The 22408-nt window shown below is 41.8% G+C and overlaps 1 protein-coding gene across 5 annotated transcripts in view; it reads right to left on the reverse strand.

Moving 5' to 3' along the window:
* ACE2 (angiotensin converting enzyme 2) overlaps positions 1 to 22408 on the reverse strand; it is a 106284-nt gene that overhangs the window by 65561 nt on the left and 18315 nt on the right. For 2 of the 5 annotated variants that reach the window (XM_073355704.1, XM_073355695.1), the window contains exons 1-3: positions 18223 to 18335; positions 17766 to 17824; positions 2947 to 3032 (exon numbers count right to left, since the gene is read on the reverse strand). In XM_073355704.1, the coding sequence (XP_073211805.1) occupies positions 2947 to 3032; positions 17766 to 17824; positions 18223 to 18289 (212 nt within the window). In that variant the 5' untranslated portion in view covers positions 18290 to 18335. Of the gene's footprint in view, positions 1 to 2946; positions 3033 to 17765; positions 17825 to 18222; positions 18336 to 22408 lie in introns of those variants that run through there. The other 3 variants (XM_073355720.1, XM_073355714.1, XM_073355735.1) reach the window with 2 other exon arrangements.

Below are 22408 nucleotides of genomic sequence, written 5' to 3' on the forward strand. Positions count from 1 at the left end.
CCACAAGGGGAATTATGTTGGTGTCAAACTGGCCTAAGTGACAGGAGAAACTGTCACAGTATTTTCCTACAGACAAGCTAGAAGGGCATACTGAGTGGGGTCCCGCAGGGATCAGTCCAGGGTCCAGTTCTGTTCAATATCTTCATCAATGATTTAGATAATGGCATAGAGAGTACACTTATAAAGTTTGCAGATGATACCATTCTGGGAAGGGTTGTAAGTGCTTTGGAGAATGGGATTAAAATTCAAAATGATCTGGACAAACTGGAGAAATGGTCTGAAGTAAAAAGGACGAAATCCAATAAGGACAAATGCAAAGTACTCCACTAAAGAAGGAGCACTGAGCTGTACACATAAAAAATGGGAAATAACTGCCGAGGAAGGAGTACTGTGGAAAGGGATCTGGGGGTCATAGTGGATCACAAGCTAAATATGAGTCTACAGTGTAACACTGTTGCAAAAAAAGCAAACATCATTCTGAGATGTATTAGCAGGAACGTTGTATGCAAGACATGAGAAGTAATTCTTCCATTCTGCTATGCACTGATTAGGCCTCAGCTGGAGTATTGTGCCCAGTTCTGGGTGCCACATTTCAGGAAAGATGTGGACAAATTGGAGAAAGTTCAGAGAAGAGCAACAAAAATTATTAAAAGTCTAGAAAACGTGACCTATGAGGGAAGATTGAAAAAATTGGGTTTGTTTAGTGTGGAAGAAGACTGAGGGGAGACATGATAACAGTTTAGTTCTCTTTAACCTCTGAGGATAGGAGAAGAAGCAATGGGCTTAAATTGAAGCAAGGGCAGTTTAGGCTGGACATCAGGAAAAACTTCCTAACTGTCAGGATGGTTAAGCGCTGGAATAAATTGCACAGGGAGGCTGTGGAATCTCCGTCATTGAAGATTTTTAAGAGCAGGTTAAACAAACACCTGTCAGGGATGATCTAGATCAGTGGTTCTCAAAGCCAGTCCGCCGCTTGTTCAGGGAAAGCCCCTGGTGGGCCAGACCGGTTTGTTTACCTGCTGCGTCCGCAGGTTCGGTCGATCGTGGCTCCCACTGACCGTGGTTTGCCGCTCCAGGCCAATGAGGGCTGCGGGAAGGGTGGCCAGCACGTCCCTTGGCCAGCGCCGCTTCCCGCAGCCCCCATTGGCATGGAGCGGTGAACCGCGGCCAGTGGGAGCCGTGATCGGCCGAACTTGCGGACGCGGCAGGTAAACAAACCGGTCCGGCGTGCCAATGGCTTTCCCTGAACAAGCGGCGGACCGGCTTGGAGAACCACTGACCTAGATAATACTTAGTCCTGCCTTGAGTACAGAGGACTGGACTAGAAGACCTCTCAAGGTCCCTTCCAGTGCTACACTTCTATTATTCTATTTGAGCAGTAGGATTTGTAAATTCCCAAGGCAGATAACTGGGTTAATATTAAAACTTAAGCCCATTTGATATCAGCATAATAATTTTTCTGCTTCCAAGTCAACTTACTATTATTTCTATTGCTATTAGCATGGCATGCAAGTAGCATTGATGTCAGCAGGGGATGGAGCAACTCCCCTGTTTTTTCCCCAGGTGGGTGAAATTGCCACAAATTTGAAGAAAAAAATTATGAAAACAGGGTTTCTATCTAAAGTAAGTAAGAAGTGAATCTTCATGGATCATAAGCTGAAAAAGTGAACAATCTTGAAAAAGCTTTACAGGTCACCTTTAATGATTTGTTTACTTCAACTCATTTTCTCTGAGAAGCACTCATGTTGTTTGCAATGACGTAAAATAATAGAAGCATGCTGTCACCTGACTTGTTCCTGTGGAACCTGAGGAAAGCAATGGTGGTACATACCAGATATGGCTCTCTAGCTTAAAGGACAGCTTCTTACAAATCAGAATGAAATGGTAATGAACCAACATCTCAGTTATGGATGGGGTTGTTCTATTTAAAACTCAGTACTGTAGCTGCAATCAAATATCATATGACTCAGATTAGTTAATCTCTTTGCAAATATGGAAAATGCTTCATCAGACTCAGTGCCAGCCAGGGCCAGTTTTGCTTAAAAGTAAATCTAAAGCCTGGTCTCAGTAAAGTACTAGAGCTGCAGACATTTCTATTTAAATTCATAAACAAAACAATACAGGATACCAAAATATCTTTATATTGTTTTCATCTCTAAGGAGGAGGTGAGCATATTAAAGACATAGGAACTGCCACACTGACACTGACCAAAGACCTATCTAGTCTAGTAGCCTGTCTTATGACAGTAGCCAATACCAGAAATTTGAGAGGAAGTTATAATACTCAATAACATGGGGGAGATTTTCTCCTGACTTTAGCTGGTAATCAGTTTATGCCCTGAAGTGGGAAATCTGAAGCATTTTCCTGATTGAGTGTAAGGTAATTAGGCAGTTGTACTCTTAGCGACAGATAACCCTCCAAATTCTGATAAGTGTGCCATTGTAGATCACTCTTGTCTTCTTGCATGCTGGCCCTTCTGCCATCTTGTCTATGAGATGCAGAGGGGAGCACAGGTAACCAATGACAAAAAAGGGAACCGAGCCTCTATCATCATGCCTACCTGAGAAATAACACTGCATTTCTCATTACTGCCACCCTTGTCCTTTCTTTCCCCTTCCTTCAACTCTTGGCTGTTCAGAACCTTCACTTATGGTGTCATATATTACATTTAAAGCCAAATTCTCTGCTAGTTTAAATAGGTGCAGGTCCCCTGAAGCCAACTAACTAATTTACGGCAACAGAGAATTTGGCCCATAGATTGTACACTGCTTAGGGAAGAGATTATAAGCCGCCTAGCCCATATCAGGATGGCAAAAAAAAAATAACAGCATTGCAGTATGCTGTTTCTACACAGTGTTTATTTTTATAACTTCTCTATATCAAAATAGGTTCCATCATAAGCAATATTGTAAACAGGTATATTGGAGGACTGAGTGTGCACTTACTGAGTTGTTTCTTTGTCGGAATATCTTCTCATTGCAAAAGCCACCATTGCCTTGAACAGGTATTCTTCACTTGCATCCCAGGCATACTGTAAAGAAAGACAGAAAATTAACAGTTCTAGCACTAGTACTGGCAGGGAGGGGGTTATAAGGAGCACTAACCCTGAAATAGTCCATCATTCAAAAAGAAATAAACCTCCCTGATAATGCTATGAAAATAACTTCTTGAATATTGTTTGTTGTGCACAAAAGATTTTTAAATGGCTTGTCAGAAAGTTATAACTTTTCAAAAATCTGAATGGACTGAATGCTTATGAAAGTTGCCAGACTGAGAGCACTAGAGATCTAATTTTACTCTTCATCAAAGACTAGGAATACCAACAGAAGCTTCCCCAAGCTCCACCAAGGTGCCTGGGCCCTATCCTGGTCAGATCACCTCTATGAACAAAAGTGAAGTCTACACGCCATGCCCATTCAGTCCTTGGCCTGAACAGGCAGAGAGAGTAATCTTCACCGTCATTCATAGAGGTAGTCTGAACAGTACAGGGCACAGGCACCTTCATTAAGTTTGGGGAAGACGTGCTAGTTGTGATGCTGGTTTCTAAGATATGGACATCTGTACATCATGAAAAGAACTCATTTCATGCAGGCAAGTGAACAGTAATCAGACAGTAGCAACTTTCAGAGAAAACAGAACAAGGCTAGATAGTGACATAGAAACGAAGGACCATTGTCTATACCTCTTTTACAATAAATACATTACTATCTGTATATACAGTTTCCCAAATATAAGTGTGTGTATATATATATATATATATATATAAAAACTCAGCCCTTACATAAGCTCAGCCCTTACATAAGCTATATATACCAGTTATATTCTACCAAATTAATCTTTGGCACAGGTAGGTATAATTCTAAATTAAGTTGAATGGAGTTGCACCTGCTTATGTAAGGGCTGAGTTTAACACATTGTCTTGACACCTGACAGAAAACTGCACTTAACATAATTAATGTTCTAAGAGCTAAAAACTGAAAGCTTCTAAAAACATTCCTATCTCTGAGTCCATATTAAGCAATAATTGTAACAACGTTCATTGAAACTATAGAACAAAGAGGCTTAAAGTGCAGTTAAACTTCGCAAAATGACTTTGTAAAAAAAAAATTGTGTGGGTCCATGTTTATTATTCCTAAATAACTTCATATTGTATTTGTTCAGTTTGCTAGTACAATGATTTTTTTCCTCTAACTGCCCACTTCTGCGTACCTATTCTAAGATCTGAAAGTCAAGCTGTGTTATTTTGGTTCACAAATTATCAACATTGGTTATAAAGATTCTGCAACTGGAATATAGGGCCAGATTCTCAGCTTGTGTAAAGCGGCATACCTCCACTGACTTCCCTGGAGCTATGCCCAACTTACACCAGCTGTGAATCTGAGCCGTCTTTATTAATTATTGATTGTGTGCCAAACAGAAAAGAATTCAGCTAACCCTTCCATGGGTGTATTGGCTGAATAGTGGTAAAGGGTATAAAAAGTAGTAAAAATTAACTTTGGGTAAGAAGATGTCATTTTATATAGTCAATTTGCTGATTATAACTGCACTTTGAAATGATTGCAGAATTAAAGTTAAAGCAAAGCAAATGTTAGGACAGATTAGGATATTCAGCTAAAGGAAAACATATTTTAACCACTGGGCATGTTATTTTACATTTCGATACAACCACAAAGTAACCACAAGTACATTCCTATACAGTGGCTGAAATCCTAGCCCCATAACATTCAATGGCATACCTCCCAATGTTTCCAGTGGTATTGGACAGGTCCTGCCACAGGAGGGGTGTCAGGTGCTGCCCTGAGGAGTGGAAGGCCGTGGCTGGAGGGAGTTGAGTGCTGCCCCCAGCAGGTCGGAGGCCTGGGGAGTTGCAGGACAAGCCCACCCTGCACTCACCCCGCAGCAGCGGCTCCTGTCCCACAGGTCTGGACCTGGCTCCCTTCACCATAATAGGGTAGTGGCCAGGCCAAATTTGAGTGGCACTGCGATGGGTGCCATGCTGCCCGTCACCAGGGAGGCAGGTCGAACCTGAACAGCAATGTGACCCCGTGTGCCAGGACCCAGGTCGCAATGCCCGGAGTGGGGAGCTGGGCCCAGCCAGCCCCTTGGGACAGGAGCCACTTTATCCATGACAGGAGGCTTTGGGGGTCAAAGTAGGACAATCCCAGGAAACCTAGGATTGTTGGGAGGTATGTAGTTGGAGGTTTGCTATTTACTTCAATGCAGCCAGGATTTCACCAAGGTTTTCTATATGCAGAAAGAGAAATATACTAGCATGACACAACACTTATATATATTTTCATTCACAACTACGTACAGGATAACAGTTCTTCATAGGAGTAATAGCAGACCAATGTGGTGAACGTAACATCCCTGAAAAGGCAGCTTTCAGAATCTGCTCTGGAAATACTGCTTTGCCTTCAGTGTATGATCGGTCAGTGGCTTCTATTATGATGATATAATAATGCTTCTCACTGGGTGTTTTAATGGTTGAGGCCAGAACACTGACAAACTTGCATGGACTGGTCATTGAAAGGGTGTTTTGGGTCCTATGGGCATTTCTGGAATTTTCTAAAAGGAATATAAGCAGTCACTGAGGGCCGGCAATACCAAGTTGAGAGTGGTGAACAATGAGGCAGGATCGGAACATGGTTAAGGGCATGTCTGCTAGTATTTTCAAAAGGCCTTACTGGGATTCCATACACTTACACAAGTCCTGCTGGTCTAGACATGCCTTGGGAATGACAATCTCAACACTCACCACACACATCCCTTGGAGTAGGCTGATTCAGCGCACTTGAAACTTTCGCACTGATTATAGCCTGGTTACAAAAAGCATCAAATACACTGCAGATTATTACTGCACACAGAGAGGGAGAAAAGAGAGAGGCACTCTGGCTGCTTCAGTAAGTACAAATGCCACCAAAATATAGGCTCCATCCATTTATTTTGGTTTAGTCCTCTGCTATCCTGATGAAGAAATGTTTTCACAATTTCAGGTTTTCAGGCAGCTTCAACAAGTCCAATGGGCTTTTATTTTTTGTATTTAATTCTAATCAACCACAAGGATTGCATCTATTGCCATTTCTATGACAGGTTGATTTAACCTTCTTCCAGCAGTTTGCTGGAAATTAACAATTTGTTGGAATGATAATATTGGAGGTCAGAAACTGCTTTCTACACCTAATTTGTAGCTTTCAGTATAAAATGAGCTTTTCAAAAATCCACATTATAATTGTCCCAGCAGAGCAGATACTTAGCTCTGCTGCACAGCTTGCAACTGTTTGTTTGTTTGTTTTTCTGAGGGGGCAATTTCAGTGCAAACATAAATAATAATACAGATCCAAACATAACAGTGAAAATGACCAATTTTGATTTTTAAACCCTGACAGCCACATGAGCAGGAAGAGGAAGGGTACCTCTGTGCAGGGATTTCACTCCTGCACATAAACAAGGATGTGAGCCACATGCATGATACCATCCTCACCTCCCTTGGGGCCTGGGATCCACACAGGAGAAGAGACAGGGGCTAGGTGGGTTATATAAACTATGGTATAAACTACTCATCACCAAATAAGGAGACCTTACATAGGCCATTTGAGATAAGGCTGAACTTGGACATGGAATCTGTAACAACTCAGAACTTAAGTAATGTTCAAATACAGATCCACATCTGAATGTTAGCATTTGGGCCCATTGCTAACATCTAGGACAGTGGTTCCCAACCAGGGGGTACAGCTACTCATCTAGATATTTGCCTAGTTTTATAACAACCTACATGAATAGCACTACTGAACTCAGTACAAACTAAAATTTCATACAATGAGTTGTTTATACTGCTCTATATACTATACACTGAAATGAAAGTACAATATTTATATTCCAATTGATTTTATAATTATATGGTAAAAATGAGAAAGTAAGCAATTTTTTCAGTAATACTGTGCCGTGCCCTTTTGTATTTTTATGTCTGATTTTGTAAGCATGTAGTTTTTAAGTGAGGTGAAACTTGGGGGTACACAAGACAAATCAGACTCCTGAAAAAGAAACAGTAGTCTGGAAAGGTTGAGAGCCGCTGGTCTAGGAAATAAGAATGGTGCTAACATACAGTGGCGATGCATGCCAACATAAGAACATAGAAAGACAGAATGGTAGTCTGAATAAAGGACTCTGTCCCAAGGCCTAAACTTTCTTCCTACAGAACTGATGAAGATGTGAGACAGCAACAACAAAAAGACTGAGACTTAAAAATAAAAGATATAGTATAAAAGAACACTGAATGTAGATGAGAACCACAAACCTATTTTTCATCATTTTAAGGACATCCGCATTCAAACAACACAGCACTATTCACAGTGCTAAAAGAAAAGATCTTCCTCTTATTTGTTCATGGAATTACTGATTGACTCATGACTCACTATAGTTCTTTTTCAGGACAGCTCCAAGAGGAAAAAATCCCTGTTATATTCATCATTATACCGATGTGCCCAGCTCTCAAGACATCCACATGAGGTGCCTTGAAAACCGATGACTATATAAGCTCTAGTGTATGCTAATATAGGTAATAGACGTAGCACAGCATATTACCAAATACATTTATTTTTAAATAGCTGAGTACAAATTTGGCTTGTTTACATACTATTTATGCACATATTGCACTGCTTTGTACAAGAGAGATTCTGAACACATCACTTGCAATTCAGAAATCAATAGCACACTATCCGTGAAAGAGAACTGCAATATTTAAAACTACAGGTTCTGTGCTGATCAGAGAGCTATTGCACATACCATCTTCTGTATTCTGTAAGTAGCAGAGTTATACAGGCAGATCTAGCATTCAGAAGGCAATGTGATGCTTCAGAAGTCTGACTCTGTGGGTTAAACTGACCCTAGACCTAAGAAGGCATAACAATCTTTGACTTTAACACGTATTGTATTTATTTACACCCTGGACAGTATGGTCCTGTTAATTTAACTCTATCACTCTAAATACCTATGTGACTGGCAGTCATCAAAAGGATTTGAGTAGTACCAGAGTTCTCAAATTATTTCATCATGTTAAAACCATTTTAATGGATTATCTTGCAGATCATCTCCCCTTCACTGTGTGATCACATTCCCTCCATTGGTGATGAAATAACATCTGTGTGTCAGTTACAACAACTGCTTACATGGAAAAGAAATATTAGTAAAGCATTTATTGTATTTTCAGCTCCCCTTTAGTGTGATTTAGTAGCTAGAAATACAGAGGATATACAGTACCATGTGATCAGAGGCTCTCTGGGATCACCAATGGTCTAGACCAATGGTTTTCAAACAGAGGTACGTGTACACCTGGGGGTACAGAGAGGTTTTCCAAGGGCGAACAGCAACTCATCTAGATATTTGCCGAGTTTTAAAACAGGCTACATAAAAAGCATTACTGAAGTCAGTACAAACTACAATTTCATACAATGAGTTGTTTATACTGCTCTATATACTATACTCTGAAATGTAAGTACAATATTTATATTCCAATGGATTTATTTTTAATTATATGGCAAAAATGAGAAAGTCCGCCATTGTTCAGTGACAGTGTGCTGTGACACTTTTATTTTTATTTCTGATTTTATAAGCAAGTAGTTTTTAAGTGAGGTGAAACTTGGGGGTATGCAAGATAAATCAGATCCCTGAAAGGGGTATAGTAGTCTGGAAAGGTTAAGAGCCACTGGTCCAGACAACAAAATTTAGGAAACTCAGTAATAACCTATAATGATCTGAACTAAAGAAGTAACAATATTATCATATGTATATTACAGTAACACCAACAGGCCAGCCAGGTCCGGGCTCCATTGTGTGAGGTGCTGTATAAACATAGTAAATGACGGTCCCTGCACCAAAGAATTAACAGTCTTATTCTTGAACATGATAAAGAATGGTGTCTGTCTTTGCTACCATTACAAAATAGGCAAAAATCATTGATTACATTATTCGCTATTATTTGTTAGCTCTACAGACCTATATGTCAAGGTTCCTCCCCCACTCTGAACTCTAGGGTACAGGTGTGGGGACCTGCATGAAAAACCTCCTAAGCTTATCTTTACCAGCTTAGGTCAAAACTTCCCCAAGGTACAAAATATTCCACCCGTTGTCCTTGGACTGGCCGCTACCACCACCAAACTAATACTGGTTACTGGGGAAGAGCTGTTTGGACGCGTCCTTCCCCCCAAAATACTTTCCAAAACCTTGCACCCCACTTCCTGGACAAGGTTTGGTAAAAAGCCTCACCAATTTGCCTAGGTGACTACAGACCCAGACCCTTGGATCTGAGAACAATGAAAAAGCATTCAGTTTTTTACAAGAAGACTTTTAATAAAAAATAGAAGTAAATAGAAATAAAGAAATCCCCCCTGTAAAATCAGGATGGTAGATATCTTACAGGGTAATTAGATTCAAAAACATAGAGAACCCCTCTAGGCAAAACCTTAAGTTACAAAAAAGATACACAGACAGAAATAGTTATTCTATTCAGCACAATTCTTTTCTCAGCCATTTAAAGAAATCATAATCTAACACATACCTAGTTAGATTACTTACTAAAAGTTCTAAGGCTCCATTCCTGGTCTATCCCTGGCAGAAACCAGCATATAGACAGACACAGACCCTTTGTTTCTCTCCCTCCTCCCAGCTTTTGAAAGTATCTTGTCTCCTCATTGGTCATTTTGGTCAGGTGCCAGCGAGGTTACCTTTAGCTTCTTAACCCTTTACAGGTGAGAGGAGCTTTCCCCTGGCCAGGAGGGATTTCAAAGGGGTTTACCCTTCCCTTTATATTTATGACACGCCCCCCAAATCTCAGCTAGGGTGAAACACTGGCTGGGATTTCTTCCTGGAGCTCTAGGAAAAACAGAGTTAATAAGACACATGCATCTCTAAATATACTACCAAGTACATAAAGACTAACAATATTTTCCACATCTCAAGGACGATTTTAACCAGTTGATTCTGGGAAACTTTCACGGGAGAGTGCATCAGCCACTTTGTTAGAAGCTCCTGAGATGTGTTGGATGTCAAAATCAAAATCTTGGAGAGCTAAACTCCACCGAAGAAGTTTTTTGTTAGTTTCCTTGACGGTGTGAAGCCACTTCAGTGCAGCATGGTCGGTTTGCAGGTGGAAACGCCGTCCCCAAACATATGGGCGTAGCTTTTCCAGAGCATAGACAATGGCGTAACATTCTTTTTCAGTGACTGACCAGTTGCTTTCCCTCTCAGACAGTTTTTTGCTGAGAAACACTACAGGGTGGAATTCTTGATCAGGTCCTTTCTGCATTAAAACTGCTCCCACACCACGCTCGGACGCATCTGTGGTTACTAGGAACGGTTTATCAAAGTCTGGGGCCCTTAGTACAGGGTCAGACATGAGTGTCGCTTTAAGCTTGTTAAAGGCCTTCTGACACTTTTCGGTCCACTGAACAGCATTTGGCTGTTTCTTTTTGGTTAGGTCTGTCAGTGGGGCAGCGATTTGGCTGTAGTGTGGTACAAATCGTCTGTAATAACCGGCCAAGCCTAAGAAGGATTGAACCTGTGTCTTTGACTTTGGGACAGGCCACTTTTGGATAGCATCCACTTTGGCCTGTAGGGGGCTGATAGTTCCTTGACCCACCTGGTGTCCAAGGTAAGTCACTCTGTTTAGGCCTATTTGACACTTCTTAGCCTTAACAGTTAGTCCTGCCTCCCTTATGCGCTCAAGGACTTTTTGTAGATGTTCCAGGTGGTCTGCCCAGGAATCCGAAAATATGGCCACGTCATCAAGGTAGGCGACTGCATATTCTCCTAATCCCGCTAGGAGACCATCTACAAGTCTTTGGAAAGTGGCGGGTGCATTTCGCAGCCCGAAAGGGAGTACATTAAATTCATACAGCCCGAGATGCGTGATGAAGGCTGACCTTTCCTTGGCAGATTCATCTAGCGGTACCTGCCAGTACCCCTTGGTTAAGTCCAAGGTAGAGATGAACTGGGCCCGTCCCAGTTTCTCTAATAGTTCATCTGTGCGTGGCATTGGATAGTTGTCTGGGCGAGTTACAGCATTTAGCTTATGGTAGTCCATGCAAAAACGTATTTCCCCATCTGGTTTGGGAACTAGAACCACTGGAGATGCCCATGCACTTTCAGAGGGGCGGATTACACCCATCTGTAACATATCCTGGATCTCCCGTTCTATAGCAGTTTTAGCTTGAGGAGACACCCGGTAAGGTTGAACCCTAATTGGGTGAGCATTACCTGTGTCAATGGAGTGGTATGCCCGTTCAGTCAGTCCTGGGGTAGCTGAGAACGTTGGCGCGTAGCTAGTGCACAGCTCCTGGATCTGCTGTCGCCGCATACGCCCAAGGGTCATGGAGAGGTTCACCTCTTCCACACCACCAGCACATTTCCCTTCATAGTAGATACCTTTGGGCCACTCAGCGTCGTCTCCTCCCTGGGCTGTAAACTGACAAACCTTTAATTCTCTGAAATAAAAGGGCTTTAGAGAATTAATATGGTACACCTTAGGCTTCCGGTTGGAGGTGGGGAATGCTATGAGATAATTAACAGCTCCCAGGCGCTCCTGGACCATGAATGGCCCTTCCCACGATGCTTCCATTTTATGGGCCTGGAGCGCCTTTAAGACCATGACCTGGTCTCCTACTTTGAAGGAACGCTCTCTGGCATGTTTATCATACCAGGCTTTTTGCTCTTTTTGAGCATCCTGTAAGTTTTCTCTAGCAAGAGCTAAAGAGGTTCGGAGGGTGTTTTGTAGGTTGGTTACAAAGTCCAGAATGTTAGTTCCTGGAGACGGTGTAAATCCCTCCCATTGCTGCTTTACCAACTGCAATGGCCCCTTAACCTCACGGCCATATACAAGTTCAAATGGGGAAAACCCTAAACTGGGATGTGGTACAGCTCTGTAGGCAAAGAGCAACTGCTGCAACACTAGGTCCCAATCATTGGAGTGCTCATTTACGAATTTACATATCATGGCCTCCAAAGTTCCATTAAACTTCTCCACCATGCCATTTGTTTGATGGTGGTAAGGAGTGGCAACCAAGTGATTTACCCCATGAGCTTCCCAAAGGTTTTTCATAGTTCCTGCCAGGAAATTAGTCCCTGCATCTGTGAGGATGTCGGAGGGCCAACCTACCCTGGCAAAAAATGTCTGCTAGTGCCTGGCACACACTTTTAGCCCTGGTGTTGCTTAGAGCTACTGCTTCCGGCCATCGGGTGGCAAAATCCATGAAAGTCAGTATGTACTGCTTTCCTCTGGGTGTCTTTTTCGGAAAAGGACCCAGAATATCCACAGCTACTCGCTGAAATGGAACTTCAATGATGGGGAGTGGCTGGAGAGGGGCTTTGGCCTGGTCTTGGGGTTTTCCCACTCTTTGGCACACCTCACAAGACTGGACATAGGTAGAAACATCCTTGCCCATTCCCTCCCAGTGGAATGACCCCCCCAAATGGTCTTTGGTCCTGTTCACCCCAGCATGGCCACTAGGGTGATCATGGGCTAAGCTCAAGAGCTTGGCCCGGTATTTAGTTGGAACTACCAACTGTCTCTGAGGATGCCAGTCTTCCTGGTGTCCACCAGAAAGAGTTTCCTTGTATAAAAGTCCTCTTTCTACAACAAACCTGGATCGATTAGAAGAGCTGAGAGGCGGTGGGTTGCTCCGTGCCGCCGTCCAAGCTCTCTGGAGGCTTTCATCTGCTTCCTGTTCGGTCTGGAACTGTTCCCTTGATGCTGGAGACATCAGTTCCTCATTGGATTGGGGACATAGGCTTGTTCCCTCTGGAAGCGATATAGGGGATGGAGCTGTTTCTGTTGACTGTGAACCGCTCTCCGCTGGTGCACTGTGTTGGGATTCAGGCTCCGGCTGAGCCTCTTGTGTAGGGTTATCGGCTGCTGCCAGTTCAGGTTCAGTGGGGCCCTCTGGTGTTGAGGTTGCAAGTACTGGATTCAGTGCTGGCACGGGGTCTAGTGTTGGTCGTTTGGCTGGTTCCGGTTCTGGGACTGGTTCCGTCTGGGTCTCTGGGACTGGATCCACTACTGCTGTTGCAGACATTGGCCTGGGGTCCGGGTCCATCACCTCTGACTGGGTCCTGATAGAAGTTTCCGGAACAGAGCTAGGCCTCACAGCTTGTTTAGCCTGGCTGCGGGTGACTGTTCCCACCCTCTTGGCCTGTTTCACATGATTGGCCAAGTCTTCCCCCAACAGCATGGGGATGGGATAATCATCATAGACTGCAAAAGTCCACATTCCTGACCAGCCCTTGTACTGGATAGGCAACTTGGCTGTAGGCAAATTGAAAGAGTTGGACTTGAAGGGTTGAATCGTCACTTGGATCTCTGGGTCGATTAAATTGGGGTCCACTAAGGAAGCATGGATAGCTGACACTTGTGCTCTGGTGTCCCTCCACGCGGTGACCTTCTTCCCGCCCACACTCACAGTTTCCCTCCGCTCCAAGGGTATCTGGGAGGTATCTGGGCCTGTGGACCTCTGGTGTGATTCCGGTGCAATGAACTGTAATCTGTTGGGGTTCTTGGGGCAGTTGGCCTTTACATGCCCCAGCTCGTTACATTTAAAACATCGTCCAGCTGACGGGTCACTGGGGCGAGGTGGGTTGCTGGAGAACGGGGTGGTGGGATGATAAGGGGTCTGGAGGGTTCTTTGGGAGGTAGGTGGGGCTTTGGGCGGCCCCCGGTAATAGGGTGTGGTCTGGGGTGGTCCCTTCTGGTCTCCGCTCCAACTGCGACCAGTTTTCTTCTTCTCTGCCACCTCCACCCATCTGGCTCCAATCTCTCCTGCCTCGATTACAGTTTTGGGCTTCCCGTCTAGGATGTATCTTTCTATTTCCTCAGGAACACCCTCTAAGAATTGTTCCATTTGCATTAGGAAGGGCAAATTTACTGGAGATTCAACACTTGCTCCTGATATCCAGGCATCCCAATGTTTCACAATGTGGTAGGCATGTCGGGTAAATGACATGTCTGGTTTCCACCTTAGGGCTCTGAACCTCCGACGAGACTGCTCGGGTGTTATCCCCATTCTGACTCTCGCCTTGGATTTAAACAGTTCATACTTGTTCATGTGTTCTTTAGGCATTTCAGCTGCCACCTCAGCTAAGGGTCCACTGAGCTGCGGCCTCAGCTCTACCATGTATTGGTCAGTAGAGATGTTGTACCCAAGGCAGGCCCTTTCGAAGTGTTCTAAGAAGGCCTCAGTATCATCACCTGCCTTGTAGGTGGGGAACTTTCTGGGATGGGAAGTGGTACCTGGAGAAGGATTGCTAGGGTTTGTTGGTATATTCTGCTGGGCCTTTGTCCTCTCCACCTCCTCCACATGCTTCCTCTCTTTTTCCTTCTCCTCCTCCACATGCTTCCTTGCCTCCATTTCCCTCTTGTGGGCAGCCTCCTGTACCTCCTTCTCCAGCCGCATGAGTTCTATCTGTCTTTCATGTTCCCTTTGTTTTTCCTCAGCCTGAAATTTGGGTAATTCCAGCTGTAGTCGAGCTGAGGATTTGGTCATTCTAACCTCTCTGTTTTTAACTAACTTTACACCCGAGGTTTAGAAATAAACAAACAAAACGTGGCTGTAAAATTTTGCTGTGCTGGAATAGAATACCTATTCTCTGATAGTGACTGTCAGCCTACAGAAAAAGACAATTCCCTTGTCTCTGCTCTGGGCCCAAATTAAAGCAAAAAACCTCCAACTACTTGGAAACCTGCTTACCCAGCCCAAAGAAAAAGCAAATGGGTAGAACACACACCCCCTATTTACTTTTAGGAAGAAAAGAAAAAAAAAAACCTCTGGGTTGGAAGACTGTGAATTTCCCTGCAGGAGTTAAGTACCCTGCCTCCAGGCAAAGAAACCTGCAATTCACAAGATAATCCCCTTTTGTCTCTGCTTGGCCACAAAGCAGAGAAAACCAAGCTGCTTTCAGTTTCAAAGCTGCTTTCTGGACTTCCTTTCCACAGGAAAAAAAAATTCCTTTTTAAAATCTGTATTTCTAGTTCAAAAAATCTCAACTGGATCTCAAAATGATTTCAGGTTAATCCCACCACTATGCCACCATGTCAAGGTTCCTCCCCCACTCTGAACTCTAGGGTACAGATGTGGGGACCTGCATGAAAAACCTCCTAAGCTTATCTTTACCAGCTTAGGTCAAAACTTCCCCAAGGTACAAAATATTCCACCCGTTGTCCTTGGACTGGCCGCTACCACCACCAAACTAATACTGGTTACTGGGGAAGAGCTGTTTGGACGCGTCCTTCCCCCCAAAATACTTCCCAAAACCTTGCACCCCACTTCCTGGACAAGGTTTGGTAAAAAGCCTCACCAATTTGCCTAGGTGACTACAGACCCAGACCCTTGGATCTTAAGAACAATGAACAATCCTCCCAACACTTGCACCCCCCCTTTCCTGGGAAATGTTGGATAAAAAGCCTCACCAATTTGCATAGGTGACCACAGACCCAAACCCTTGGATCTGAGAACAATGAAAAAGCATTCAGTTTTTTACAAGAAGACTTTTAATAAAAAATAGAAGTAAATAGAAATAAAGAAATCCCCCCTGTAAAATCAGGATGGTAGATATCTTACAGGGTAATTAGATTCAAAAACATAGAGAACCCCTCTAGGCAAAACCTTAAGTTACAAAAAAGATACACAGACAGAAATAGTTATTCTATTCAGCACAATTCTTTTCTCAGCCATTTAAAGAAATCATAATCTAACACATACCTAGCTAGATTACTTACTAAAAGTTCTAAGGCTCCATTCCTGGTCTATCCCTGGCAGAAACCAGCATATAGACAGACACAGACCCTTTGTTTCTCTCCCTCCTCCCAGCTTTTGAAAGTATCTTGTCTCCTCATTGGTCATTTTGGTCAGGTGCCAGCGAGGTTACCTTTAGCTTCTTAACCCTTTACAGGTGAGAGGAGCTTTCCCCTGGCCAGGAGGGATTTCAAAGGGGTTTACCCTTCCCTTTATATTTATGACAATGGTGTCTGTCTTTGCTACCATTACAAAATAGGCAAAAATCATTGATTACATTATTCGCTATTATTTGTTAGCTCTACAGACCTATATGCTAAACCCCTGGATATATACACCTTTATGGGTGATCCTACCATCCAAGATTTAAAATGCCAGTACTGCTTATAGTCTTGTATCACTGTATATTGCACATTCATTTGGAAATGAATAAAAGAGATTTAAGTAGCAGAGCATCTAATCAATGATGCAATAGGAAACTAAGTATTTTCCATCTGAAATTTATGTGATTGTACTATCTCTCCTCCATGTTAAAACTGGAAAGATAGCATTGTGCCCCAAATTATTAAGACTGAATTAATTTTAGAGTATATTTATAAATATTTGAATGTAATTTATCTGCAGATGGCATTAGAAGTACTGTAAAAAGGTAACCATTCGTTGTGCATCTAGAGAAGAAATTATTGACCATCTGTTGATACTTCTGTGTGTCAACAAACTATTCTAAAAAGGTTGTTGATGTAAAAACTATCCTAAATCAGATTGTTGCAGGTCTTAGCTTTATTCAAACCTCTCATACTGTGAGAAATAAGCTACAATTTATTCTGCGTAAAACAACTAGAGGAGTACTTTATTATAACAAAACCCAAAATAAGGGGTATCTTTTTGGGCTACTGCTTCAGGTCTTAGGTGCTTTATGATGCAGAATTTAGTAAAACAGTAAAGAGTGATGTAACTGAAAAAATATTTATTTGACTACAGTCAGAGAGATGATGTTATTCTTAAGGGAGAAAACACTGTGAACTGTCATTTTCATTCTTTGCTCAGAATGGAAACAGTTGTAATCAAGGTGAGTGTCAGGTACAATTTCATCATATTTTCTGTTGCAGGATTATGTTATTTTAAATATATTTTTAAAACAATCCAATTTAATCTGTTTTTATTAAAGTTTCTTAGCCAAGGAAAGCTGATTTAAATATTGATTTTCAAAGACAAATACTTTAACATATATCCTGAGAATCTATTCCCTATTTGTTCTGGCTGTTGCACTTTCTATCACAATCAAGTCCCTGCTCACGTAGATTTAAATTATTTCACATTTCAGTTTTATTTGGGAATAGTTTCCTGTGCCATAAAAAGAGCTTGCATATCTGAAACAAATACCTCTTACAACATGTTACTGTGGCAGTTTATATCCCAGGCTTCTAGCATAACTGGGTTCTTGTCTTCCAATAAAGAAAAGTTCAAGACATTTCATATCTAATTCAATGTTGAACCCTGTAACATACAGGAGATATACTGTAAGTATTTGAAACTGGGGATGAATTGATGGGTTCTGTTCACTGATCTGAAGTCTGAAATAAAATAAAAACTAAAGAAGATGTAAGTCTTTTCCTGCTTATCTGCCAAAACTTGCTTGCCTTTACATTTAGCATTCTCAAGCAGAGCAGCTTTAGCCAAACTAGGAGAGACAGAATTTGTATTTACATAGCACTTTTCATACTGAAGGTACAATATCTCAAAGTGCTTTCTGAAATAATGTACATGGAACATTCTCTTTATGAAGAAGTATGCTTTATACTTACTGTTAAAGGACGTTTGTTTTAGACAAATGCTATCCTAACCTCAAGAATTATGACTTGATGGGTAGTTTATTACAGTGAGGACATCAGTGCAAATTGTCCGCTCAGAGATTTTACCGTTTAAATTAGCTCTACTTAGTCAGTTATTCAGTCAGAAAGAATACATGAAGATACTCTACTTACTGCATTATCTCCCAAAGCTGTTTTGATACTAATCCGTACTTTGAAAGCATTCTGTGCATCTGAGACAAAGAAAAAGAAAGCAATAAACAGAAAAATAATCTTGGAAAATTGGTTTTTAAATTATTTACTTTTCCAACTGTATTACAGATAAGAGCATAAAAGCTTCTAAATGTATCTTATTACATGATTAGGAGACCTCAACGTTATTAGTGTGAACAAGCCTGGACACCGTGGATTCTCAATGTGATTTTAACCATGATCTCTTCGCAAAATAGAATAAGGTTGGCTTTAGCAACCTATTCACAAACTCACAAAAGAGGCGAAGGCTCAGAGTATACACCCTCAAACTCTATACAGAAGTGTTACAGTCTAATAAGTCTAAGTGGCCAGCTTTGAAAGTGTTCACCAAGTTGAGACATTTAACTGATAAAGGATGAGGCTCAATTGCAAAACTTACCTGGCCTGCAGAAGTCAGAATGAGCAATGGTAACCAAGGAGAAAGCAAGCAGCAAAACCCCTAACATCCTTTCAGACTGGAAAACTTGTGGCAAAAAGAAAAAAGTCACCACAGTAAAGCAGTCTTAAACTTTCTGTGACCCAGGATTAAAGCATCAGCAGAAAAAATGAGCAACTAAGTAAAAGGTTTAATAATTAACCCCATTATTTTAGCTAAAACTGTCATTGGAAAGAACCATTTTCTATTTACTTTTTTCTCTTTAGCAAAGAGAGAGAGAAGACACATTTAATTTTCTTCCTCCAAGCTATTTCCTAAAACAATCAAAAAACTTCATATGCTAGCCATAGCTATACTTTCTGGTCTTTTTGGTCATGATCTCCAACACATACCAAAAATGTCTGAGATCATAAGGTACTTAATTCAAGGTCAATCTGCAGGTCTAGTAGCTGTGTGATGTGCTATCACTCACAGGATGTGAAGTTGCATTGTGCTGCCATTGTGCAACGTTGACAAGTTCTGAGAGAAAATGCAACCAAGTTTAGCTAGAAGGTTCGATTTGCCTGACAAATGGCCTTAATATAAACAGAAGAACGGCCACACTGGGTCAGACCAGTGATCCATCTAGCCCAGTATCCTGTCTTCTGACAGTGGTCACTGCCAGGTGCTTCAGAAGGAATGGACAGAACAGGCAATCATCTAGTGATCAACTCCCAGCTTCTGGCAGTCAGAGGCTAGGGACACCCAGAGCATGGGGCTGCATCCCTATCTTGGCTAATAGCCATTGAAGGACCTATCCTCCATGAACTTTTCTAGTTCTTTTTTGAACCCCATTATATTTTTGATCTTCACAACATCCTCTGGCAATGAGTTCACCAGGTTGACTCTGTGTTGTGTGAAGAAGTACATCCTTTTGTTTGTTTTAAACCTGCTGCCAATTAATTTCATTGGGAGACCCCTGGTTCTTGTGTTATGTAAAGGGGTGAATAACATTTCCTTATTCACTTTCTCCACACCATTCACAATTTTACAGACCTCTATCATATTCCATCTTAGTCATCTCCTTTCCAAGCTGAAAAGTCCCAGCATTTTGAATCTCTCCTCACATGGAAGCTGTTTCAGACCCTCAATAATTTTTGTTGTCCTTCTCAGTATCTTTTCCAATTCTATTATATCTTTTTTGAGATGAGGCAACCAGAACTGCATGCAGTTTTCAAGACGTGGGCGTACCATGGATTAATATAGTGACACATTTTCTGTCTTATTATCTGTTCTTTTCCAAAGGGTTCCTCATATCCTGTTAGCTTTTTTGACTGCTACTGCATGTTGAGCAGATGTTTTCAGAGAACTATCCACAATGACTCCAAGATCTCCTTCTTGAGTTGGAACAGCTCGTTTAGCTCTGGATTATGTTTTCCAGTGTGCATTACTTTGTATTTATCAACACTGAATTTCATCTGCCATTTTGTTGCCTAGTCACTCAGTTTTGTGAGATCCCTTTGTAATTCTTTGCAGTCTGCTTTGGACTTAACTATCTTGAGTAATTTTGTATCATCTGCTAATTTTGCCACCTCACTGTTTACCCCTTTTTCCTGATCATTTATGAATGTCTTGAACACTGGTCCCGGTACAGATCCCTGGGAGACACCACTATTTACCTCTCACCATTCTGAAAACTGACCATTTATTCCTACCCTTTGTTTCCTGTCCTTTAACCAATTACTGATCAATGAAAGGACCTTCCCTCTCATCCCATGACTGCTTACTTTGCTTAAGAGCCTTTGATGAGGGACCTTGTCAAAGGCGGTCTGAAAGTCCAAGTATACTATATCTCCTGGATCATCCTTGTCCACATGTTTGTTGACCCCCCCCTCAAAGAATTCTAATAGATTGGTGAGGCATGATTTCCCTTTACAAAAGCCATGTTCACTCTTCCCCAACCAATCATGTTCATCTACGTGTCTGATAATTCTGTTCTTTACTATAGTTTCAACCAATTTGCCTGGTACTGAAGTTAGGCTTACCAGCCTGTAATTTCCAGGACTGCCTCTGGCACCTTTTTTAAGAATTGGTGTCATTTTAGCTATCCGCCTGTCATATGATACAGAAGCTTATTTAAATGATAGGTTACATACCACACTTAATAGTTCTGCAATTTCATACTTGAGTTCATTCAGAATTTTTGGGTGAGTACTGTTTGGTTCTGGTGACTTATTACTGTTTAATTTATCAATTTGTTGAAATTTATCAATTTGTTGAATACAAATATTTAGCATATCTGGTACGTACATATCTTGCAATCCTGGCTACAACAGTGCCATGCGAACGCCTGTTCTCACTTTCAGGTGACATTGTTATTAAGAAGCGGGCAGCAGTATAACTAGGAACTGTCTCATCTATGAATTTAATCTTGTTTTCGGAAATAGCTACCTGCTACAAAAAAACTGGTCTCCCAGTTTCTGAAGAGATTAAAGCATATTGATTCATGGACACCAGTTTACTATTTCCAGACAGGTAATTCTGTTGTCTGCTCAGATGCATATTTGTGCATATGAAAACAAAGGAACTGGTGTATTCATTTTTAATGATGGTTTAGACTAACAGGATTTATGCATGTGCATCAAAAGGAGAGCACACAAAAATTTTCAGTGTCACAGTTCAGGGCAACTGCATGTGTATTTCTTGCTCTGTGGTCTACCAAAGGCATCCGCTCTAGGTTCCTGGCTCCTCAGCCAACACCACTCTTGGGCAGAGACCAACATCTCTCTCCCTCTGTGACATTACCCAGTGTACAATCTGGACTGATGAACAATTGTGTCCCTTCAATTCTCCAAACTGGGGTGCCTTTTACACTGCTTTGCTGTAAGAGCTACCACTCCTGGTCTATTCACACACAGCCTCCAACATGTAAGTTACCCCCAGTTACATTGTATGACTGCTATAACCAGCCACACATTAATTATGCTGCAAAGTAACACCAGCAAATTTGCAGTCCCGCACTTTCCCCAGAAACGTGCATCTTGTACTGCCCAGTACCCTCCTGGACAATACAAGCTCATATAAAGTTGTTGTTTTATTAATAGAAAATGATATGCACAAATCCTGTTATCCCAAATGGAGTTTCCCCACTTCTTCAATCCAAACACACTGATTTAGATGAATCTATAAAACAATTTTATTAACTACAGAAAGATAGATTTTAAGTGACTACAAGTAATGAGATATAAAAGTCAGAACGGGCTACAAGAAAATAAAAGTAAAGCAAAACTAACACCTAACTTATTAAGCTAAGTGAATTCAAAGCAGATGTCTCTTTCATCGCATGTTACAGCGGTCTTACTGGCTGTATCGCCTTCAGTCAGGATCCCTCCCCCAGTCTGATGCGGTTTCCTTTGTTCTTCAACTGTTAAGTGCCGTGGTTAGAAACAAAGGGAGGAATCATATGGGGTGTCTCTTCTTACACTTCTTTCTCTTCTTCAGGAATCATTTCCAGCTGATGTTCAGGAGACAGAAAATCTATGTGGACAGGAACCCCCATCTGTTTCTTTATCAAGATGTAGATTTTCACCCACATCCTCTTTCCTGCCAAAGAATAGCCACTTAACCAGGTGATGGTCCGTTTGATTTTCTTGACACCTGGCTGAGGCATTGGCTAGCCTTTTGTCTCTGAGGAACTTGTTTATAGCTCCTCCCCTCAGACTTGGATCATGTCTTAGTAATACCATATGGAGAAGTCTTATAGCTTTACATTCAATGTTGCCCAACATATTTTACCAGGGCAATAATGATCAGCAAATTACGAGTTTTCAAATGATACCTCATAAAGGTATACTTTGCACAAAATTTATCATCGTCCTGTAAAAGGGGTGAACACAGGGGTACAGACTGTGTCACCTTTCCCCCAGGCTGCACAGTTCCTTGCTCACATTGATATCTTCAGCAAATCAGACTGCCTAAATAGGCCAGCGTCTGTGTTTTCCTTTCTTTCCCAAGGCATGACAGCTGTAACTGCCACCCATTATAAGTTACTACACAGCACTTTCTAAGCAAGCACATTTCTTTAACACTGTTTCCTATCACAGAGATGCACAGCATCATTTTCATGAAGTGGTGGCAGCTCCCAGGATCCTGATTTTTTTGTTTTGCCCTATCTGTCTGTTTATACATTTGCAAGTCTCCAGTGACTCTG

The sequence above is a fragment of the Lepidochelys kempii genome, chromosome 1 (assembly GCF_965140265.1).
Source record: "Lepidochelys kempii isolate rLepKem1 chromosome 1, rLepKem1.hap2, whole genome shotgun sequence".
Taxonomy (NCBI): domain Eukaryota; kingdom Metazoa; phylum Chordata; order Testudines; family Cheloniidae; genus Lepidochelys; species Lepidochelys kempii.